We start from the raw sequence: 23963 nt of genomic DNA on the forward strand, positions 1-23963 counted from the left end.
TAGAGTCAGGGGTGCTGCTTTTACGGGAGCTTGGGGGCCTGAGCTGGCTTGAGAGTTGGGGCTGGGGCAAGCAGCCAGGCCTTGTCTGCAAGCGGGAAACCTGGTGGAGCTGGGCTGACTGCCCCAGAGTCTCCTCCTTTTGCCTGCTGAGTGACTCACCTTGGCACAGACACAATGGTCAGGGCGGGCACACAGCCTGCTTCCCGCAGCACCCTGGGCCTCTTCAGATGCTTTCCGAGAAGCCCATTGAGCAAGGGGGCTTGCTCTGTACCCCAGCCTGACATCCTGGAATATTGGGATAAAAGCCGTATGACCCCCCAGGGGCTGCCCATGCTGTATGGCGCCCACGCTGGCGGTGGAGAACAAAGCTCTATTCAGCAAGTGCCCTGGAGTAGAGATCAGAAGTCCAAGCCTGGGCAGTGAGGGCAGGGTAGTCGGGGGAGCAGCACTATCTGGGCACAGGCAGCTGAGGCGCCTGGGTGAGACCAGACTGGAGGGAATGGATGGACCTAGTCTCAAGGGGCAATAGGACCCAGGCACTACGCTCCCAGTTAAACCTGAGTTCCCCCCGCCCATTCTCAGAGGTCTTTCCCATCTCAGCCTGATGTGTGGGAACTCAAAAGACATAAATCTTCAGGGGCAGAATGAGGGGCGACCAGGGAAACAGGGTGCTTCAGGAACAAAGATTTGAGCCAGCACTGCCAGCTCATTCGTAACTGCTTTGTGGAGCTGTCAGGGACCAGGCTCCGGGAGCCCATGCAGGGAGGCCAGGCAAGCAGAGGGGAGCTGGCAGAGTAGACACGGGGGCTAAAGAGGGGCTCAGGGAGAAGGCCTGTACCTCTTGCCCTATCAGGATCTCCACACACTCTCCCACAGCAAGACAGAAACCTTGTTTGCCCCTCCAGACATTCCAGGGAATGGGAAGAAAATAGAAAGCAGGACACCCTTGTTCAGAGGGCATGACTCTGGGTACCTATTGGGAATGGGGCTCAGCAAAAAACTGTAACATAGGCTATTCCTTGAAGCCTACGTTCAAGGTTAATTTTTCACCAAATTCCCTTATTTAGCAGACACAGGAAGAGGGAATGTGGAGTAAGGGAAGGCCTAGAAGCAGGTCAGAGGTCATCTGGCCTAGCTCTTGTGTGTGTGGGTGTATGCATGCTTGCATATGATCCTAAGGATTGAACCCAAGGCCTCCTGCAGACTAGGCAAGTTCCCTTCCACTGAACTCCTCCCCAGCCCAGGCCCAGTCCTTTCTTGACCCACCTTCCTAGAGACAGGGTCTCCTTGCTCAGTGATCAGGACTCCAGCCCCAGCATCCAGCCCTAGGCACCACCAGTCTCGGGCCTGGGCTGGTGTGCCCAGGAAGCCCTGCCTCTGGGTACAGTGACCTTAGTGGGGTGAGAGGAGCTCTCCCATGGCTGGGCTGCAGCCCAGTCCCACCCCCTCAGGCTATGCCAGGGGGCGTTGCCAGGGCAGCCCGGGCAGTGCTAGGCTGGCCCACTCTCCCATAAAGCCCTCACATCCCAGGAGTCCGCAGAGGCACAGCAGGATGGAGCGGAGACGAGTCACTTCTGCTCGCCGCTCCTACACCTCCTCCGAGATGTTGATTCGGGGCCTGGGTCCCAGCCACCACCTAGGTCCTGGCTCCCGCTTCTCCCTGGCTCGAATGCACCCTCCAATCCCGGCCCGGGTGGACTTCTCTTTGGCCGGGGGCCCTCAATGCCGGCTTCAAGGAGACCCGGGCCAGTGAGCGGGCAGAGATGATGGAGCTCAATGACCGCTTTGCCAGCTACATCGAGAAGGTCCGCTTCCTGGAACAGCAAAACAAGGCACTGGCTGCTGAGCTAAACCAGCTGCGGGCCAAGGAGCCCACTAAGCTGGCTGATGTCTACCAAGCTGAGCTGCGGGAGCTGAGGCTGCGGCTTGATCAGCTCACTGCCAACAGTGCCCGGCTTGAGGTCGAGAGGACAATCTGGCACAGGACCTGGGCACCCTGAGGCAGAAGTGAGGAGCGGGGGCAGGGGAAGGGGGCTGGTGAGCAAAGAGGATGGAGCTCCTGAGAGGGAGTGCCCACAGGGCTGCATTCTTGGACAAGGGCTTAGTTTCTTTTCTCCCCAGAAAGTAGGGGTTATCCTACTGGGAGGGAACAGGTAGCAGCCTAATGCCTCAGGGATCTCTAGGTATCTCCCCACCAGGGAAGGTTATGTTGGGCAGTCAGAGGCCCCACTAGGTAGATACTTTGCATTTCATTCACTGGGCACTGACATGTGTGTGTTTGTGTGTATGTGAGTGTGCATGTGCGTATGACGTAGGTGGGAGTTGTCACCTATTCTGGGCCTGGTTCTATACAAGAGGAGAAGATGGGTGTCCAAAAGGAGACTTGGGCTCCAAAGTAAAGGAAATGGGGAAAAGAGCAGACAGGTCTGGATGCAGAACAAAGATGCCTGTCACCAGCCTCTGATCCTATTCAAGTCCCTGGGACTTGCATGGCTACGAAGCAGAGATCATAGTAAAATCCATCTCAAAAGGTAGTACCTGGTGTCAGAGGAAACCCCAGGGGCATGGTGCTTTGCTTAGCAATGGGCATGTATGTGCACCCTCAAATTCGGGAGGATATGTGTCGTGCATGTAGTTGCAAGTGCACATTGGTGGATGCACCTGTGTGAGCAGAATCGGGTGCACTAACTCTGACCAGATGCCTTAGTGATGAATTGATGAATTAAGGCAAAAGCCCTTATCTGCTCATATTCCCAGCCAAGGCTTCTGTCTAGGACCTCTCTCTGACCCTCACTCCTCCTGCCACTCCACTGGTCCTTGGGAGGTGGAAGGTCTCTGTGATAGCCACCTCCAGGGAGATAGGGGCAAGATCCAAGAATCCTAGAAGATCTTGGATCCAGGAATATGTTCCCCCATCCCAGGCTCCAGGATGAAACCAACCTGAGGCTGGAGGCTGAGAACAACCTGGCTGCCTATAGACAGGTCAGAAAGGTGGAGGGGAGGACCAGGGAGGGGGGAAGTTGATGACAAACACAGCCCATCCAAACACAGCCCCCAAACCTAGTCCTTCAGAATAGTGTGCTGTTTCCCAACACCCCAGAAGGAGGGGTAAGACGAGGCTGGGGAGTTGGGAGGAGGAGCCTGAAGTCAGAGTGGTCCAATGCCCCCTCTCCACTCCAGGAGGCAGATGAAGCCACCCTAGCCCGTCTGGATCTGGAAAGGAAGATTGAGTCACTGGAGGAAGAGATCCGGTTCCTGAGGAAGATCCATGAGGAGGTATGACCAGGGCAGAGGGAGGGCGGCCCAATGCACAGAGTTCAACAGAGAGAGACAGACACTGAGAGAGACAGAGACAGAGATACTCTGAGACAGAGGTAAAGAAACATTGGCAGCTGAAAGAAACTGAGAGAGAGACAGAGGCAGAGAGTGAAGACAGAGGGCAGAGAAAATGCCCACTGCCTGGTGAAAGATACACAGACACACATCCCTGTACTTAGGATGGCAAGGGCTTGCTGTCTGGGAATTTTCTTCACAGCATCCCCCTTCCAGCTAGTTCCTTTTAACAAAGGAAGACACTGAGGCCCAGAGAGGTTAGAGAATGTCCGAAGCCTGAGGGAGCTTGGACAACTAAGTGAGACCCTGCCTCAAAATTAAAAAAAAAAAAAAAAACAAAAACTTAAAGTCCTAGGGTCACACAGTCTGATTCCACCCCCACTGCCCTCTGTCTCCATTAAAATGAGAGCCATTCTCTCCTCTCTTTTTTTTTTTTTTTTTTTTGCACATGCCAGGTAAATGCCTTACCACTGAGCTATGTCCCCAGGTCAAAAAGAGTCATTCTTTAAAAACAAACAACAAACAAACAAACAAACAAAAAAAACACCCACTGAGCTCTGACCTCCAATTCTGGAACCTGGGGACCACAGGGACACAGTCTCTCTCATGAAAACACAGGCACATGCTCAGCATCTGCCTCCTACCTATCCAACCCTGGGAGGACGATACCAAATTCCCTCTCCTGCTTCTCTTGGCCTGGGCTGTGCTCCTTCCTCCAGCGAGGGCTGTCCCATCTCCCTTAGCCAATGCTCATGGCTGACGGGCAGGTAGAAAAGGGTGTGATGCTGTGGGAACCCCAGCTGAAGCCTGGGCCTGGAGCCCTGAGCCCTGGCACTCCTTCTCTCACCCTGGCCAGGAGGTGCGGGAACTCCAGGAACAGCTGGCCCGGCAGCAGGTCCACGTGGAGATGGATGTGGCCAAGCCAGACCTCACAGCAGCCCTGAGAGAGATCCGCACGCAGTACGAGGCAGTGGCGTCCAGCAACATGCAGGAGGCAGAGGAGTGGTACCGGTCCAAGGTAGCCCAGCCTGTGGGGCTCCTCTGCCAGCCCTCCTTGCTCCACACAAGAGGACAGGGGAAGGAGGGAGCAGGAAGCTAGAAGAATACCCTCTTGGTGACCGACCTTCCCCAGAGAAGTAAGATAACCTGTCCAGGGTCACACAGGCACTACTTCCAAAAGTACTCCTTAGTATTATTCCTGCTATTGCTATTATTGTACTATTGTATTGTTGAGTGCCAGGCCCTGTGCTCTGAGTGCATTATCTTACCGTAAAGTACCACTCTTCAATAGATGGGAGAACTGAAACTCAGAGAGGTTAACCAACTTGCCCAAAGCCACAAAGCTTCTATGTGGTAAAGCAGGATTTCCAACCCTAGTCCATTTCACTTGGGAGCCTGCATTCTTTTTTTTTTTTTTTTTTTTTTTTTTTTTTTTTTTTTTTTTTTTTTGTGGTACTGGGGATCGAACTCAGGGCCTTGTGCTTTCCAGGCAAGCACTCTACCAGCTGAGCTATCTCCCCAGCCCGCATTCTTGATGGCTCTGTCAGTCTGGGTCCTGGGTTATGGAGCATTTGCTGTATGCCAGGTACTTACTGCGATACATCTGAGCAGAGAGATGTAATATGGACCCAAATAGGGAGGCATAGATAAACACCAGGGCGCAGTTTATACACAGCGTTGGAACTAGGGAAGTCCTGGCGAGGGACACTTGGACTAGGAAGAACAGGTAGGCTACCTATATAAAGAGGAGAGGGACAGGCCTTCCCTGTGGAAAGCAGAGCCTTGCTAGAGGCAGAACCTGTCTGGAGGTAGAACACAGAGAGCAAGGATGTGGAGGTGCTGCTCCAGGGTGCCAGGGCTGAGGGGTGTGAGCCGCATAAGCCAGTGAGAGTCTGAGTAGGGTCAAGGCCTGATGGAGTGGCGAGGGCCTCCCTGCAAGCTGGGGGACAAAGGACTATTAGCACCCAGGGCTTTGCTTGCCAGGACCCACTATCCAAGGTAGGGATGGTTTCAGGTCCACAGATAGGGCGGCCAGCACAGAGGTTCAGGATTATCTGGCCCTGGTCATTCACCAGTTGGTCAGGTGCTGTGCTAGATGCTGAGGCACAGCAGTGGCTACTGTGCCTCCGGTCCAGTGGTCACTGTCCTGGGAATAATCCCTGCCAGGGTCAATGTCCTGGGGGTGACCTGGGTCATGCCCATTTCCCTGATTTCCCAGAGGTCTCCATGCGCCCATGCAGATCCCCCGGATATATGTGTCCGGGGACCCACCCCTCAATCTAAGGCCCTCTCCCCATCTAGTTTGCTGACCTCAACGACGCTGCAGCCCGCAACGCAGAGCTGCTCCGCCAGGCCAAGCACGAGGCCAATGACTACCGGCGCCAGCTGCAGGCCTTAACCTGCGACCTGGAGTCCTTGCGCGGCACGGTGAGCACCTGAAGGGCCGGACGTTGCGTCCCGGGGTCAGTCCACTGAGGCTGTCAACGCCGAGCACGCCATCTGCCACGTTAGGAGGTGCTAAAAGAGAAGGGCCAGGGTAGGGACCCGGCTGAGGGCGAGGCTCCGAAAAGTTACTCGGGGCAGGAGGCCCGGGCCTCGAAGCCTCTCCGGGTCGCGCAGAGGTCCCAGCGCTCCACGGCGTGCCCGGGCCCCAAGGGACTGGTCCGCTCCATCCCACAGAACGAGTCCCTCGAGAGACAGATGCGCGAGCAGGAGGAGCGCCACGCGCGGGAGGCGGCGAGTTACCAGGAGACGCTGGCCCGTCTGGAGGAAGAGGGACAGAGCCTCAAAGACGAGATGGCCCGCCACCTGCAGGAGTACCAGGACCTGCTAAACGTCAAGTTGGCCCTGGATATCGAGATCGCCACTTACAGGAAGCTACTGGAGGGCGAGGAGAACCGGTGAGCCCAGACCACAGCCCTCGGAAATTGTCCTTGCTGCCTTCCTCTAGTCTGCCCTGCCCCCTTTAGGGCCTGAGAGAGTGATTCAGCCTTGGGCCAGCCCCCTCCCACCCAGTGCCCAGCACACTGCCTGCCCAATACACAGTAGCTATTCAATAGATGTATGATGAATGGATCCAACCAATATTGATTAGGTCCCAGGGTGGAATATTGGGTCACCCTCCAAACTAAGGGTCTCACTCCTCAGCCTTCCAACAAAGATTGGACTTCTGTTTACTCGACTGATCTCTTCCAATCCTTGGAACTCTCCATCATTTTCTCCTCCCTCCCCACTGCCACACAAGCCTCCACTCTCCTTGGTGGACATGCTCCTTTGGCAGCTAACACTCAAAACCCCTGCACACTTTTGGAGCTATGCAGAGAGCACTGGCTGCTGTAGAAAATGTGGGAGACTCTCCTGGCATGGAAAATGGCCCTTTAGGTTTTTATGCCAACCCTGGATCAGAACTTGACCTGGGATGTCCGAGGGCAGCCTCATGACCCCATCCCTTTGCTGTCTTTCAGCATCACCATTCCTGTGCAGACCTTCTCCAACCTGCAGATCCGAGGTCAGTAGCATGGGCCTTTCGGGAGGGGTAATGGATGCCCACCCCCTCCCCCAGGATCATGGGCTGTTCAGACCTGGGGCTGGAGACCAGGGCAAAGGGGTCTGGGCCCTCCCTGAGGGTCTTCATGATTCACAGCAGAGCTCCTAGCCAGAGCACAGCATCCCAGGGAACTGGGATGGGGCTTGCAGCTGCTCCTGTCCTGCTCTGCCCTGTGTCCCTGTGTCCCCTTCTCCCCTCACTACACCCCATTCCACAGCAGAACTGGATGAGGTCTCTGCCTCTGCCTGCTCTGCATGCCTTGGGCAAGGTCTACCCTTTTGAGTGTTTCATGTTTTTGTTTTGTTTTTTTCCCAACTGCTTGTCACTACAGGGGGCAAAAGCACCAAAGAAGGGGAAGGTCACAAGGTCACAAGACATCTCAAAAGGCTCACAATACAAGTTATACCAATACAGGCTCACCAGATTGTAAATGGAGCCCCGTCGGCTCTCGGTTAGCTGCCTGCCTCTCAAATGAGTGTTTTTCTCAGCTTGACAGGGAGCAAGTCTCAGCAAACCCATTTTCCTGGTCCTCTTGGGCTCACTCCTCCCAGGAATCCTAAAGGACCAAGACTGTGTCATTTCCCCAGGAACCTCAGTGCACAGCCTCCATACCCAGGCATAGGGTAACTGTAGGTTAAACTAGCAGATTTGGCCAGTGTTAAAGGTAGCATGTCCCTGGGTACTCAGATGAGATGCTCTCAAACTGATGCCAGCCTCTGCCTCATCTCCTTTGTCATTGGGAAGTCCCCTTGGGTCTTGCTGTGCCTGGTGGCCAGGCTCTCTGCTTGATCCATCTGTCCCCAAGGCTCTGTTGCTCTGCTCAGTGCAATGCAGCCCAGAGGATTATTTCCCTCAGGAGTGCTACTCTTGTAGTGAATGAAGTTTTATGTTCTCTGCTCTTAATTTTAAATATTAGTGTGACATGTTATATTTTTTCTCTCTAAGGGGGGGACTAAATTACTTTTTACTGATACATGGCCCTCAAATGATTTGTAGATAGGGAAAAAAAATTCCTCTTCTTCTGGGCTAGGATATTTAGGAACACTGCATATATTCCCAGTGCTTAATTCAGCATCAGAAAGTTAACCATGCTGACCAGGTGGTAGAAATACTGCTGAGTGGTAGACAGTCCACCTAAGTCCACAAGGAAAGGGGAAGGACCCTATATGTATTGACCACTAGTGTGCGCCAGATGTTTTACATACATTGTTTTGCAATGGGGCTGATGTCAATTAATTTGTGCACGTGGCCGGTTAGAGGCTGAGCTGGGGCTCAAGCTCTAGTTCATCAGATTTCAAAGCCCATGCGCTTCTTCTCTGATGCAGTACTGAGTTGCCAGAAAGCCAGATAGGGATTTAAATTACACCAGGTCAGAAGACAACAGGGCACTGGTTTGCAGTGGGATGTGCCCAGCACCTTGGGGACTTGGGAGGTCTCCAGCCCCTTTGAAAGAGTTGAGGCTCTCCCTTCCTGGCTGGATAGGCGCTCGTGCTGGTGATTCGGGTGTGTAATGGGGAATTTGGGTGCAGGAGAGGATGTCTAGTGTCCTGAGGGCCCACAGGAGGCCTCTTCTCCCCACACCTGTAGAAACCAGTCTGGACACCAAGTCTGTGTCAGAAGGCCACCTCAAGAGGAACATTGTGGTGAAGACTGTGGAGATGCGGGATGGAGAGGTGAGGAGGGATTCTGGCTGTGTCCAGGGATGCTTGGCCAGACTATGGAAGAAAGCCTGGGCCAGGCACTCAGGAGGTCCTTGGTGACTCCCAGGAGCGCCTACGGCACTATGACTTTTGGAAGGAGCCTGAATGTCACTCCCTTCTCCCAGTCTCCATGGGCAGTGAAAGGCTCTAGGCCACTCAATGGGGTCCTAAATCAGACTCTCTCCCTTTTTTACCTTCCTGGTATTTCTGGTAACAGGCCTGGAGGAGAGAGGAAGCAAAGCTAGTAGCTTTTATTCCCAACTGAGACAATTGGGAAGAGGGAGGACTTTCAAATTTTATTCAGAGGAATCTGCCAGAGGGACAGGAGGAAGGACATGGCATGCTGCCCCTTGGTATTCCCAGTTGGGATAGCAGTAACAGAGCTACTCTTATACTAACAGCTCCTCATGTGCCAGGCATGGTACTAAGCACTGTACAAGTTCAATTTCACTTCCCTCTGACCACTGCACAATGTAATGGGAGTCATTAAGAAAAGAAAGTTCTAGAACATTTGGTTACTTGCCTTAAGTTGCATAGCCTAGCATGGGAGACCAGAGTTGGTGAGCTCCTAACCACTGCACTGTGCACCTTCCCTGTCCCCTGCAGGTCATTAAGGAGTCCAAGCAGGAACACAAGGATGTGATGTGAGGTGGGCCACCAGGTGGCCCCACAGCGTGAGGGGCCTGTAGTGGGAGCAGTATAGTTACTTCTCCTTGGATAGCTCACTTCTCCCGACCTGATTCCCACCCTTCCCAGCTCCCCTCCCCCTGCCGCTCCTCCATATCTACACCAGTTTGCTGCCCTAGGCTCAGTCAGCATTAGGCCTGCCAGATGGCACCCACCCAGCATCCAGCAACTTCAACTAACAGGGCACTCACTCCAAAGGGGCAGTCTGGAAGTGTGGCCAGCAGCTTGAGTTAAAATTGGGAGGGAAGGGATAAGTTGGGCAGGGCAGGGGAACCTACCAAATCACATCCTCCATCCCTGTTGTTATGGCAACTGTTGCGAAAGCTGGAGGTCTCTGGAGTCTCTGGGAACTGGACTTTGAGTTTTCTCAGGCTGCTGGAAGGGAAAGTTCCCACAGGCAATGTAGCCCGGGGCAGAGGCTTGTTCTTCTAGAATGACCCTGACCAGTGTAGGAGAAGTCTTGCTACCTAGACGACACAGAAAGGTCCCAGGGGACCTCCTGAGTGATAATTCAAGGGTCTTAACCCCATTGAGCTGCCATCCAGGAAACCAGTCTATAGGCAGGTAGGAGCTTGGTTCTCAGCTCTTAGGGAATCTACGGTTAAGTGGAGAGGGAAGGAGTGTTAGAAGGGCATCGAGGGGGCTTCCTGGCCCCTAGGTGTGGGTACAGAAAGGTTGAACCCAGGACGACTCCCCCCATCTGAGATGGAAGGGACTTTGGTAGTGAGGAGGCAGTGGGGATGATGCCAGATTTTGGAGTGGGGGTTGTGGGTAATCAGTTACACTTGGCCTCTGGGTCATGGGAATCAAGAAAGTGACTCATCTTCTTAAAGATGCTGAAACAGGGGAGAGAGGGGCTGCATTCCATGGGGGCAAGGTACATCTATGCCTCAGTTCTGAAGGCCTCTTCTGTGCTGCATAATCCCTGACCACCCTGGCCTCAGAGCCCTGCGACTGCTGCCTCCTGACAACAGTGAGGCCACTGCCATCCACCTGACCCTTCCCACCTGTAATGACTAGCTGCTTTTCCCTACGTTAAGGGCCCCTTGTGTCCCCTGTTATCTGCATGTAGAATGTACTCCACCTGCATTTTAGGCAGCACCCTATTTTATAGTTTGGGAAACTGAGGCATGAGCAGAGCGAAGACACTGGCTCATTCTCCTGCAGCCTGGAACAGAGACACTCAGTCAGATTCTTCCACCCCAGAACACCTGTTCTACTCTCCCTGGACAGGCTGGTGGACTGGTGGTGGATATTTGTGCCCAAAAATTGGGCTAGAAGGGCCCACTCCATGGTCCTACTCCCCTCTGAAGCCAAGAAGGGAGGGTGGGGTCCCTCCCTCTTCCCAAGACTTGGTGCCCTTCCTTCACTCCTTGCCACCACCTGCTGTTGCTGCTGCTGCTGCTGCTGCTGCTGCTGCTGCTGCTGCTGCTAACCTTCAGGGAAGTGCTGCCATCTTTACTAAGGAGAAATAAAGATACATACCATGGCCTTCCCCAGACTGGACTCTCATCTCTTCATGGCAGTGGTGGGGAAAGCTGGAGCCAAGATGTAGCTCTGGACAAGACCCAACTTGCTCCTTATCACCTATTGTCCAAGTCCCCATGGCGCAGCAGTCACATACCAAATCCCACCTCTGACCTGCTCTGACACAACAGGCCTGGTCCCCTGGCCTCTGCTCCCCACTCCATCTTCTCACTCCCAGCCCAAGTGCAGCATGGCTCAGGAAAACCCAGAATTTGATCTCCATTCTCCTCACCATTCCCCTTCCTAGTCTTCATCTTTTTTTTTTTTTTTTTTTTTTTTGCGGTACTGGGGATCGAACTCAGGGCCTTGTGCTTATGAGGCAAGCACTCTACCAGCTGAGTTATCTCCCCAGCCCACTAGTCTTCATCTTTAATCCCACACCTGCTATTCCTACCTGCCATTCCCAGAATGATGCTGGGGAGAAAGCCAAGGAGGACATATGCTAGCTCCCTCCACTCTTTTCTTCCTTCCTCCCCTGTTACCCCCCCCCCCAGTTCAACCAGCAATCCTCAAGGGCACCCCAAATGCTGTCCAGCACTGAGAGATGATTTGGAGGGTTTGAGTTCACTTCCTCCTCTGTTCCTAGAGTGAAGTCAGAAAACATGTGCCCCTGGCTACTTCCCTCCTCTCCTTGGTCCCCAAGCTCCCACCTAGCTCAGATTTCCCACTTCCCAGATCAGGCCCCATACCTGCTCATAAAGTTGGGAAGCAGGTTTTAACTAAGATTTGTCTGCAACTTCTTGCCACATGTCCCAGCCCAGGGTACTCCACCCAGAAGTATCTGGTGTTTAACAAACACATCAAAGCACAACTGGTCTTCAGTGCTTAGGAGGAGAAAGCCTAGGGGGAAAAGTTGGGACAAAAGCGAAACAAGTAACAGCAGCAACGACAGAGGTGAACGGTGACAAAAACTGCTGTGATGAGCAGATAGCTTATCAGGGTGAGCTTCACAGCTGCACGAGTCTCAGGGTCTGACAGTGAGACTGGGTAGCGCCCTCGAGATGTTACACCAAGTCGAAACCCAGCGATTCGCACCCCCTGCCGCCAGCAATAGTAAATGCCCCGGTCACTCAGCTGGGTGAAGCGAATGTGGAGATGGTTGCCATGGTCGATGAACACCCTCATGGATCTGTTGACACCTTTTAGGTACTGGGTGCGGTAGAGGTACTGGTGATCCTTGTCCCAAGCTACAGCATGCTCTGGCCGGGCCCCAGGACAGGAGATGATGAGTCCATGGCCCAGTCTCTGCTGGTGGAACTGAATGGGCACCTGGGGCACCCAGGGCCTGCTGCCCACCTTGGACACATAGTTGTAGATGGCCAGCAAACTCTTCTGGACCTTGTTCTTCTCCTTGCAGGGCACCAAGCAGCTCTGAACCAGCAACTCAGGCATGTGGTCCCTGATTGTGGTGCGCAGTCTCCTAGGCACAGCCCGCGAGCCACAGGACACCACATCAGACAGTGTCCTACGGTACCGTGGAGACAGGTCAGGGCTCTGCAGGTAGCACAGGCCAATGCGCCATTGCTCCCCACGCACCCCGCAGCGGTCACAGGGTGTCCATTCCCAGAAGGTGGTGAAGACATGGAGGTTTCCATAGTACTCATCAGCAAAGGGCTCCTGGCCCATGTCCTTGAAGGTAGCCACCATTCTCTCACTGCTTTGGATGTCCACATCGTAGGCATAAAAGTATTCCCCTTTGCGGGTACCACAGAAGTACAGGCCAGAGTCCTCCGGCTGGGCCCGGAAAACCAACAAGCTGAACATGCGGATGCTGAAGCGGACCAGCATGTCACTGCCCACACGCACCTGGGCCGCCTCTGTCAGCACACGCCCATCAAAGTCCGTCAGGACTTTGGTGTGGCTGCTACCTACATGCTTCTGATAGTACCAGACTACAGCCAGCACTTCCTCGGGCTTACAGTGGCAGGGAAGCTCAAAGCTCATGTCTGCCAAGTAGGCAGCATTGTCAAACATAAGGAAAGCAGGGCAGGGGGTCTTCTGAAAAATGTTCTCCTTCTCCACTATTTCAAAGGCCTGAAGACTACCCCAGGCCCATAGGAGCACAGCAGTGTGGGCCAGGCTCATATCTGCAGGAGGGAGGGGCCAGAGCGGCAGGGGAAAAAAAAAAAGACAAGGCACTGAATGCCTATGGGGATTTCTAGAAACCCCCACTGAGAAGAGGCCTCTATATGAAGAAAGGACTAAGCAGCCAGGAAAATAAGCAACAGACTTCACAGGAAGCAGCCAAATGCAAGGTAATTTATTCCCTGCTGATGTACAAGATGCCCTTGGAATGTTCCAGGCCTGATCTCAAGGGAACATTATTCTAGAACTCAGCCTTCAGTTACCTTTCTAGAACACTGGCATTCCCCTGCTCCAAGAATGAATCAAGGAAAACCAGATTGAGCCATAAGGGCCTTCTGCCTCACTGATCCAGGCTCTGCCCTGCCTGCCCAGTATAAAATATCTTCCCTTCCATCAGTCTGGAAGCCTTCCCTCCAAACACACCTGGCCATCTGGGATGTTGACTGGACCTAAGCTAATAGCTTGGGACTTTCCCAGCCTACACAAAAACTCAGTACTTAGAGAAGAATTCTGCATCTCAAATGAAGTAGCATTTGACCACTGTTGAGGAAATGTTCATTCACTGACTTCGGCTACAAATATTCTGATTAAAGAATTATGGACATCAGTGTTTATTTGCCATGAAAGATGAACAAGTTTACTTTTTTCTTTTTCTGAATGGAGGCTATACCTGGTGTCACCAGCATTTGGTTGGAAACACATCAATTTCTCAGGGCCAGTGAGTTAGAGGCTTGGCAGACTCTAAAAGGGTAGGAAGCAAAACTGATTTCAACCTCCTGGACCCTTTTCTGTCCTGTGGATTCACACAGTTCAAAAGATGGACACACTGACTGGAAAAGTGGGGGAGACTTGATTTAAGCTTTTTCTCTGAAAATCCCAAGCTGAAAAGAGAAGTAGATGTGGGTTTCTTATTACAGTCCTGCAGAAACCCCAAGACAACCACCAAAAAATGCCTCCAGTGTCATTACTATTTCTGTTTCTGCCTCTTGGCGACTCCTTGAATTATACCACCATTAAGTCTTAACCTAATGGAAAGAGCACTGGACTTGGGTTCTGGAGACCCAGGTTTGGCATCCAGCTCTTTCAGTAATGGTTGGGTCTTTGAGGTGGTCATTTAGCTTCTCTGGGCCTCAGTTTTATCATTTATTAAATGAGGACAATACTACCTGGCCTGCCTCACAAAATATTTGTGATAATCAGATATAATTGTGTATACCAGAGTGCTATTAAAAGTAAAATTAAAAATTTCTAGATAGCTGGGCATGATGATGCAAACCCAGCTACTCAGGAGATTGAGGCAGGGGGTCATGAGTTGAAAGCTAGCCTGGGAAACTTAGCAAGACTGTCTCAAAACAAATATATTACAAAGTGCTAGATAATTGTGAAGTGTCATCTTAGTATTTCAGATCTTCCAAAGAACCACAAGCCCTATTTTCAAATTATTGTTTCTTTTTAAGTACCTTTCTTCAAAACTAGAATTTATGTCAATTTGAATTTGAAAAGAAAAGAAAAATTGCTTATAATTTCATAAGCTAAAAAAAAAAAAGCCTCCAGTGTTCATCGAAGCTCCTGTCAGTCAGGTAGACAGCACTGTCAAACATCAGGAAATCAGGGCAAGGGGTCTTCTGAGAGGGACTCTGAGGGTAGCCAGTCCTATCAGTGCATCTGGTACAGCCCTAATAGCTCCTGCAGAAGCCCCTCCTCCTCCTGGAGCCCACCATCTTGCTCCGCCACAGCCTGCTTGTCTCGACAGAGCCCCTCGTGCACGGGCCTGGGGGTAGCCATGGCCTGCAGCTTCTGAAACAATTCTCGGCAACTCTCTTGCTCAGCATGGCTTAGAAGGCTCAGGTTCAGGGTAAAGCGCCCAGTGCTGGCCAGGCTGCGTAGGACCCCCAGCACTGTCATCCTGTCAGCTAGCCTCACATGATCAGCCAGGGTCACCAGCAGCTCCCCTAGAAGTCCAAACCCCACATCTGTCTGGAAGAGGTGACCCAGTTTGGGACCCCCAAGCTGCAGCAGGGCCTGGTAGCGTTCTGGTCCACTCCGCAAGTGTCGTCGCCAATCTCGGTAGAACTCTGCTGAGGTCTCAGGCTGGAAGGGGACTTTCTCCTGAGTCACAAGGGAAGAAAAGGGGGTCAAACTCTTCTGGCTACTCTTTGACAGTGTGCTTAAGGGGAGCCTGTGGGTTTTCCTCTTAACTCGGATTGTTCTCTGAGCACTGGGTAGGTTACTGTCCCTGTGGGTCTCATTTCCAGATGAGCAAACTGGGGATGGGACAGAGAAGGAGGGCCCAAGGAATCCAGGTCATGATTTGAGATTCTCACTTATACTGGGGTTTTCCTACTGAATGGGACATAGGTGGTTTTCTTTCCTTTTTCTTTTCTTTTTTTTTTTTTTTTGTGGGGGCGGGGTACAGGGGATTGATCTCAGGGCACACTCAACCACTGAGCCACATCCCCAGTCCTGTTTTGTATTTTATTTAGAAACAGGGTCTCACTGAGTTGCTCAGCACCTCACTTTTGCTGAGGCTGGTTTTGAACTTGGGATCCTCCTGCCTTAGTCTCCCGAACTGCTGGGATTATAGGCGTGCGCCACCACACCCAGCTAGCTCTGGTTTTCAATGGTAAATCAGTATTTGCCCTGAGAAGGATGGAGGAGTTAACAGGAAATCTCAGGAAGAGAGAAAGGAACTCAAAGTGAGTGCCAAGGATCTGACGGGCTGGGTCTCTTTACCAAAACTGCCACAGAATTGTTGTACTATCTATAATCTAACCCAGAAACTGAGCTATCCAATTCTGATCTGGGAATGAAAGTCAAAGGACTGATAAAAGGGAACTTCCCTACCCTTTCTTTCTGATTCATTCTGCTCAGTTCAACTCAGCCCCACCATCTGCTGGTTGTTTTTCTTTCTGTGATTGGAGGCAAAATCCTATCTCTGTTGTCTTCTATGATATAAGGAAGAAGTATGTTTTATAAGAAGACAGGGTTGGAGCTTTAGGACAGGGCACTCTGCTTGGTTACAGAGGCTGGACCTTACCTACCTGGGAGATTTCAGTGGCCACATCCTGGGAAGGTTGCCCTTGAGTAGTGTGACAATTCCAGGGTACATTTCTCTTTCCTCCCATCTTGTCCTTACGCTCCAAAGGCTTCAGATGTGATGCAAGGACAATACTCCTGTGGGCAAAGGACAGAGAATGGGTGGTGAATTTAATGCTGTGACCTGGGTGTGAGGCAGTCAGACTTTGCCTGATGTAGGTTGAACCTGTTGACAGGACAACATGACAATGCTTTTGATAGTACTATATAGCTAAAAGCTTTCAAGCTCTGCACATGAGCCAGATGCTGTGTTCAGACGCTTACATGCAATAGTTTATTTAATTATAACAAAAGTTATTCTCTTTACAGATGAAAAATCAAGGCTCAGAGAGGTTAAGGAACTTTCAGAAGATCCCACTAGTAGGAGGGGATGAGGCCAGGACAGGAGCTCAGAATGGTCTGATTCCAGAGTGCTTGATGTTAACCACTACAGCCAATCATAACAGGAGGAGGGCCTGAGGAAAATGGCAGTGAGCCAACCTGAACTCCTCATAGGAAGACACCCTCTGTTCCACTGCCCGTAGTTTGGCAGCATTCTCTCGCTTGTACTTCTCATCAGCAGCAAGTGCATCCTGCAGCTCTTTCTCCAAAGCTTTGAAGTCAATAACATCATTCCTTTCCATGGCCTGTTCCTGGGAAGGCATAGGGAGTGAACATTAATAGAGGGTCAATATCAGGGAAGGAGGATGCCTCTGGATTCTTTGCCAAAACACAAAACATTCTGACATTTATCTTGGCAAGCATTACAAAAACTTGACTTTCTGCTTTACACAAGTTGAGTGGCACAGCAAGGGCTTATACAGACTTGTCACTGAAAATATAGAATTCTGACTTTCAGTTTGGAGCCCTGTCATAACTTTGTTCTCTGACTCTAAAAATATTTATAGCTCAGTAGTAGAGCACTTTCCTAGCATATGCAAGGCTCTGGATTTGATCCCCAGCTCTGCAAAAATATTAATTTTAGTGCTTTAGCTGAAGAGGCATTTAGATCTCAGAATTCAGGCCATTCATTCTTCCACATAGGATCACTCTATAGCAAGTTGTTCCACAGAGAATCTCACACACAAGCAGGAGACTTGTTAGTTACTGGAGCCGAGGGATAGTATTTCATCCTTTCTGAAATGTCTTTAATGGGAAAAGATACTTTCACCCAAACCAGAGGCAATGAATGAGCAGGAAATAAGGAAGTGGCAAAAAAAAAAAAAAAAAAAAAGGATCTCAATAATCTCCATCTCCAAATCTCTCTGTCCAACCCAGGGCTGGAGGCACAGATGCCTAAGTACGCAGGGAACGTGTTCTTTAGTTCTCCCTTTGTACTTCTGCAGTCTCAGGGCAGAGTCTAACGGGCCCTTTCTACAAGATAATCTTCCATATGAGTTCTAGTTTGGGCTGTGGCATTTACTTGTGAGAACTTGTTGAACTTCAGACTCCTGATGAATTGAGCTAGATTTTGGGGTTCACCCAGGAACAGACCGAGTGCAGGAAAGCAGGAGGTCTATAACCAACCCCATGGCCACCCCGACCCCCACCTCAACGTGGAGAAGCTGAATGCTGAGAAGGGGGCTGGTTTGGTCAACCGAATTCAGGTATCTCGTTCCTGTCCAGGTTTTTTGTTTGTTTTTTATCCTCCTGGCTTAGCCTCCTAAATAGCTGAGACTGTAAGCCCGACACGCGTCTGGCTTTCTGTCCAGTTGAGGCCTCCCCTGTCATCGAATGAACAGAACAGCTCTTCCTTTCCCCTTACTCAACCCCCAGTCCCTCACCCTAGCGGCCCTGGCGTTGGTCCCCTTGTTTTCTTTGGGGATCCCTGATATGCTAGAACCGGAAGGTAGCCCAATGCATTCTTCGCCTATCGCTGTGGTTGCCGGGCAACTACGCCAACCTCCTACCCACATGATCAGTCCGAAGGCCCCCCTATCAGGGTGGCTCCGAGGCGCCTGATCACATTTTGCGTCCTCAGACTTCACGTTCTTTGGAGCAGCGCGGGCCTTGGTTTGGGGACCCACAACTCCACTTTGCCAGTTTCTGTCTCCGCGGCCAGCCTTCCTTGGAGCCGGTTTGCAGGCAGAGGTCAGTCCTCCTAGAAACGCGACCGTAGCGTCTGCGGGGTCCTTCCTGGCGCCGGGCGCAGACGTTGTCGCGGCGTGGGACGGAAGCGCGGTGTCTAGCGGCGGGCTTGGATCCCTTGGCTGAGCAGGCGGGAGGTGAGCTGTCGCCGGGTAGGGATGGGAAATTAAAGAACGTCATATCTGGAAGAGGTGTCATATACCCTCTGTCCCTTTCTCTTCGCAAGTGGGTAAATTAAGGCCTGAAGCGGGAAAGGGGATGGAAGACCTCCATGCCTCCAACACATGCACGCTGATTCCGGGGTTTCCTCCTTATCCTCAGTGGATAACATCCTGTCCCTGGGCAGAAGCTAGGCTCTACCTGTCCAGTCCCTTTCTTCCTCCTCCATCTAAGCCAACTTCATCCCTTCTTTGTCAAACTCTCTCCTTCTTTGAGAGCCTGAATTATAGCGGGAAAGTGCAGGTTTGGTTCCAAGAGCTACTGGTTTTGTGTACCTGTGGAAAAGTGTTTATGTGCGGTGTTGGAGTCATTAATTCACTCAACAGGTACTTATTGAGGGCCTGTTTTATGCCAGGCTCTATTCTACATAAACAAAACAAAGTGCTTGCCTAAATTGCAGTTGGAGAAATGGAAAACCAGTAAACAAATGAACATATATATCGGCTACTGGTAAATGTTAATAAGGCAGTAAGAGTGGAGGTTGGAAAGCGTGTATGGAGGATTTCATAGAGTGACGAAGTTTCAATAAAGTAAGAAGGTATAAATATCCAAGGGGCAAAAGAGAATGGCAAGTGCAGTGGTTCTGAAACAGAAATTAGCTTGACTTGTTCCATGAACAGCCTTGTAGAAAAGTTTCTGCAGTCAGTTAATGGGTGTCTTGGGAGAATGAAATGAGCACAGATGTAATGGCTCTTTGAAGGTAGAATCTCTAAGCATTTGAAAGTTTTCATAATTATTTACATTCAATTACCTCATGCATCTCTGATTTTCTTTTTTATCTACTGTAAGTACTCAGCAGATAGCAGTGAAGAAATTGGAGATATTAGCCTAGTGCAAGAAATATCAGCATTTCAGAATTAAATGTTTCCATTCAGTTGACATTTTTCTGTTCCTCTTCAATGCAAGCTTCTGTCTTGGGCTTTGGCAGGTGGGCACAAGAAACACAATGTTTCTGTATTGAAGAATGGTCAAAAATAATTGTAAGCCAGGAGTGGTGGTGCACACATGTAATCCCAGCAGCTCAGGATACTGAGGCTGGAGGATCACAAGTTCAAAGTCGGTCACAGCAACTTAGCAAGGCTCTAAACAACTTAGCAAGAACCTGTCTCAAAAAAAAGAAAAAAAATTCTAGCTGGTGTAGTGGTGCACGCCCATGATTCGGTGACTCTGGAGGCTGAGGCAGGAGGATCACAAGTTCAGGCCAGCCTCAGCAACTTAGCAAGACCCTGTCTCAAAATCAAACATAAAAGGGCTGGTTGCTCAGTGGCTAAGCCCCCCTGGGTTTAATCCCTGGTACCAAAAAATAAACAAATTAAATAAATAAATGATTCTAGCTAACATTTTTTGAGTCTGGTAGTGTGCCATATTCTTTGTACAGGGTATTTTATTTAATTTGTGTTAACTTTTTTATACAGTGAGGTTTAGTCACTCCATTTGCCAGTAAAGAAAGCATATGGAGAGGTGAAGCAACTTAACTGAAGTTGTTGTTAATGGTGAAGTTAGGATTTGAATCCAGATCTCCCGACTCTAGAGACCTGATGTTTAATTCATGCTCTAGTCTGTTTTTTATTGCTTATAAACTGTAGAGTTGTTGATGAGAGTAATTAGTACAGTTACTTATCATTCAGAACAGAATTAAATACTGGTAAAAGGTTATAGCAGCATAGGGAAATGAGAAAATGAGGATCTACAAAAACTTGAAGAGGTGATATTAAAATAGTTTCTTTGAATATAATTTCAATAACTGGTCTAACAGATACCACCTTAATCAAGTGATTAAAGTTAACATCATCATCAATAGGACAAATTAAAACCATGTCCCAATTGACAAGAAGGGCATTAAGAACTCAGCATCACTTCTCTTATTTTCTTGCCCAAAGTGCATAACCTGAATACAATGGTGAGGAAATATCAGGCAAGGGATATTCTAAAAAATCAGTAGTTTGTAATCTTCAAAAGTCATGTAAGTCAAGGAAGACTAAGAAACTGTTCTAGATCAAAAGAGAATAAAAACACATCAGTTAAATGCAGACTGTAATCCTGGATGGGATCCTTGGTTGTGCAGGACATTATGGGAACAATTTGTAAAACTTGAATGGAATTTGTGCATTATTTGGTAATTCTGTGCCAGTGTACATTTTTCAATTGTGGTTGTATTGTGATTATGTAGGACAATGTTAGTATTTAAAAAAGAAGCAGGGGAGAGAGTATGGAAGTAGGACAATGAGGTGGGGAAAGTACTGGGATTTGGAGGGAATCAGTCTGTAGGTTGATCAGTTGTTAGTCACTTCTGGAAAAGAGGTATGTGAGGGGACATGGCCAACCTTAAAAGTAGAAATGTGAAGGCCTGTCATGGAGTCTTTGATTACCTTTCCAGAATCTCACTTTCCTCCTCTCTTTGAATTTTAGCATCATGGATACTGACTTGTATGATGAATTTGGAAATTATATTGGACCAGAACTTGATTCTGATGAAGATGATGATGAATTGGGCAGAGAGACCAAAGATCTTGATGAGGTAAAACAAACATTGCTTTTATCATCTCTCTTTTAAAAAGATAATGAAGTACTGAATCCTCTGTATTCCCATAATACCCTGTGTACATCTCTTAACTTTGCCTTTTTTACAGCATGACTTATTGGGGTCTTATACTGCCTCACAAAAGCTCAGCTACTAAAGATCCAAAAGAGAATATAAGGTAGTTTCACTGATAAGGTGGTTTTATAATCTGAGCTCTGGTTCGTCTGAAAGTAGCTCTTCTTCCATTTGCCTGAACTGTCTGTTGACAATCATGAATAATTCAAACATAGAAAAGGTAATCAGCTTTTCTAAGAATACCTGCACTGGGACCTCCCTCACAAGTTCAGGTCTCCCTGCCCCCCATATTTTTTTTAATTTTAAAAAATATTTTGTTTTTTAATTGTAGGTGGACACAATACCTTTATTTATTTATTTTTTTAATGTGGTGCTGAGGATTGAACCCAGGGCCTCACGCATGGTAGGCGAGCACTCCACCACTGAGCCACAACCCCATTCCCCCTCACCCCCCGCATATTTTATATTTTATATTTTTTGTTTTTTGGTACTGGGGATTGAATCCGGGGGCACTCAACCACTGAGCCACATCCCCAGCCAATTTTTGTACCTTTTCAGAGACAGGGTCTCACTGAGTTGCTTAGGGCCTCTCCAAGTTGCTGAGGCTGGCTTTGAACTTGCGATTCTTCCATCTTGTTCTACCCAGCCACTGCGATTATAGATGTGCACCACCACACCTGGCCTTCCCAATATTTTTTTATTGATGCCTTATAGTTGTATATAATGGTGGAATTTGTTGTTACATATTTGCACATGCACACAATATAACAATATAATTTACAAGCTTATGTTTTTAAAGATACACAAAAACAAGAAAAGAGAGGATACAGATTCCTTTGACTCCCCTTTAGGAGGGCTATGGAAAATGAAGTCTAGGATGATCAGAGGCTTGCAAAAGACACCTAAGGTGACTTTTTTGTTTTAGAATTATTCAGAACATGATCTCGAGGTAGACAGGAATTAGTAGGTAGACAGTTAATTAGTCTGGCTTAGCAGTGCTTAGGGAGGTTTAATAGTCATGGGACAGCAGAAAAACGGGAACAGAAATCCTGACTCCATCTATCTTTTCAATTGGGGAAAATATTCTTCAAACTAGAAAAGAACAGAATAAACTGGAAAAAAACGTTGAAGCCATATAGGTGAGGTGAGCTGAGGTGAAAGAAGAGCATTTTGCCACTTTGGGTGTGTTCAGGTCTGCAGGGCTGGATGAATTATACTTTGGCTGAGGTGTGGGGAAGACCTTGCAGAGATAAGCTCAGAGCCACTGTGGTCATCTTTAAACTGTAGAGAGTGACTGAGATACCAAAAAGTAAATTAGGCAACTCATCCTGATTTTCAAAGATGGAGATAAGGTGCTACATTTCAGATTAGTAAGTGTGAAGTGCATGCACAATAATAAGTAATTCATGAATACATTCTCATTCAAGCCCTACAGATAGAAAAGTCTTCTGTCCTCATTCCATTTTACCCCCTTTTCCAAATTATCCACTGTGACTCATGCTGTCCTTGTGAATAGAATATGGCTATATCGGAGTACAATTAGGGAAGCTGCAACTGATTGAACAGTGGAACCCAAAAAGTGTTGCCACGAGAGCTCTTATGGCATGTCCTAAGCCATCTGTGCTTGATTCAGTTTTTTTCAACTTTATCAGTGACTTGGGTGAAGATACAGAATGGAGATTCATAAAACTTGCACAGGACATAAAACTAATATACTTAATAACAATATAATTCAAAGTGATCCCAACAAACCTGAATTACAGACTAAATAAAGCTCAATAAATTCATTCATTAGATGTTTGTGGCAAAAAAAAAAAAAAATTATGGTGCTCTTTACTATGTTCAAGGAATCATGATGCAGAGAGAGTGGAGATACTGCCACTGCCCGCTGGGAAACTACTACTTATTGGGGGAGATAAAATACAAAATTATGGGGCTGGAGCTGTAGCTCAATGGTAGAGCGCTTGCCTCGCAAGTGTGAGGCACTGGGTTCGATCCTCAGCACCACATAATAATAAAGTAAATAAAGATACTGTGTCCGTCTACAACTAAAAAATATTAAAAAACAGAAAAAAAATACAAAATTATTTATAATACAAAGGCAGGGGAAGACAAGTGTGCTATTTAAGTTATATTAACTTCGTGCCATAGTAATAGAATGCAGGAAATCATTCCTGACTGGGATGACCAAAAAGGGTATTTAAGGAAATAATATTCAAACTGGACCAAAGAATGGACAGGTAAGCTGGGCACAGTGGTGCATGCCTGTAATCCGGGCGGCTTGGGAGGCTGAGGCAGAAGGATCATAAGTTCAAAGCCAGCCTTAGCAACAGTAAGCACTAAGCAACTCAATGAGACCCTGTCTCTAAATAAAATACAAAAAAGGGCTGGGGATGTGACTCAGTGGTTGGATGCCCCTGAGTTCAATCCTCAGTAAACCGCCCCCAGCCCTTGCAAAAAAAAAAAAAAAAAAAAAAATGAGTGGATAGTTGTCTGTAAAGACAGAAAGTGAACATTTGCTGGTTGTCTGGGTTGAGGGTGGAATTGGGAGGTGATAGCTTAAGAATACTGAACTCCTTTTTTTGGGATAATTAAAATGATCTAAAATTGATTGTAGAGATGATTGCACAATTCCATAAAGATACTAAAACCCATGGAATTATGTACTTATAATGGATGAATTGTGAGGTGAAGATGTGAGGTAGTGGTATAGTGTCTGCCTCGCATGCATAAGGCTCTAGGTTAGATCCCCAGCATAAGAAGGAAAAAAAAAAAAAAAAGGCGTTAATTGCATGTAGAATGTGTGTTTTATTTCACCAAAGCTATTAATAAAAATATATAGAAAAAAGTGTAGGGCTGGGATGTGACTCAGTGGTAGAGTGCTTGCCTAGTATGTGTGAGGCACAGTTCGATTTTCAGCCCCGCATGTAAATAAATAGATAAAAATAAAGGTCTTTCGAAAACTTAAAAAGAAAAAAAAAAAGTGTAGCAGAGTATGAATGTTTTCACCTGAGAGAGTTGAATTAATCCTGCTCTTTTGTTTGTTCTCCTTAGTATCATGCTGCGCTGTTGTTAAGTTAAATTCCCTTTTATCTCATTTCCGTAC

At 48.7% G+C, this 23963-nt stretch overlaps 4 protein-coding genes across 7 annotated transcripts in view; 2 read left to right on the top strand and 2 right to left on the bottom strand.

Moving 5' to 3' along the window:
* Window positions 1–1524: 1524 nt before the first annotated feature.
* On the top strand, window positions 1525–10758 carry GFAP (glial fibrillary acidic protein). The gene is given in 12 exon segments (XM_079132753.1): window positions 1525–1711; window positions 1713–1965; window positions 1968–2007; window positions 2922–2982; window positions 3181–3276; window positions 4190–4351; window positions 5635–5760; window positions 6013–6233; window positions 6798–6841; window positions 7212–7331; window positions 8468–8553; window positions 9187–10758. Coding segments are annotated over 12 exon segments (1410 nt in total). The 5' UTR covers window positions 1525–1552; the 3' UTR covers window positions 9229–10758.
* A 398-nt stretch (window positions 10759–11156) lies between these two features.
* FAM187A (family with sequence similarity 187 member A) lies at window positions 11157–13836 on the bottom strand. Its single transcript, XM_079132754.1, has one exon. The coding sequence runs from the start codon at window positions 12877–12879 to the stop codon at window positions 11635–11637; it is 1245 nt and encodes a 414-aa protein (XP_078988880.1). The 5' UTR covers window positions 12880–13836; the 3' UTR covers window positions 11157–11634.
* A 608-nt stretch (window positions 13837–14444) lies between these two features.
* On the bottom strand, window positions 14445–18007 carry DNAAF19 (dynein axonemal assembly factor 19). 4 transcript variants are annotated; one of them, XM_079133345.1, is made up of 4 exons: window positions 17869–18007; window positions 16456–16607; window positions 15921–16053; window positions 14445–14988 (listed from the first exon to the last, which is right to left on the bottom strand). In XM_079133345.1, exons 2-4 carry the CDS (start codon window positions 16596–16598, stop codon window positions 14536–14538), a joined length of 729 nt encoding a protein of 242 aa, XP_078989471.1. In that variant the 5' UTR covers window positions 16599–16607; window positions 17869–18007; the 3' UTR covers window positions 14445–14535. The 4 variants fall into 4 exon arrangements, with proteins under 4 accessions (XP_078989471.1, XP_078989469.1, XP_078989468.1 ...); XM_079133343.1 differs by lacking the exon at window positions 17869–18007 and adding an exon at window positions 17739–17864; XM_079133342.1 differs by lacking the exon at window positions 17869–18007 and adding an exon at window positions 17505–17841.
* Window positions 18008–18044: 37 nt separating this feature from the next.
* The window catches only part of EFTUD2 (elongation factor Tu GTP binding domain containing 2), a 42122-nt gene continuing 36203 nt past the window's right edge, over window positions 18045–23963 (top strand). The window contains exons 1-2 of the mRNA XM_079133325.1: window positions 18045–18179; window positions 20671–20779. Of these exons, the coding sequence (XP_078989451.1) occupies window positions 20675–20779 (105 nt within the window). The 5' untranslated portion in view covers window positions 18045–18179; window positions 20671–20674. The remainder of the gene's footprint in view (window positions 18180–20670; window positions 20780–23963) is intronic.

The sequence above is a fragment of the Sciurus vulgaris genome (assembly GCF_902686455.1).
Source record: "Sciurus vulgaris genome assembly, chromosome: 3".
NCBI classification, from domain to species: domain Eukaryota; kingdom Metazoa; phylum Chordata; class Mammalia; order Rodentia; family Sciuridae; genus Sciurus; species Sciurus vulgaris.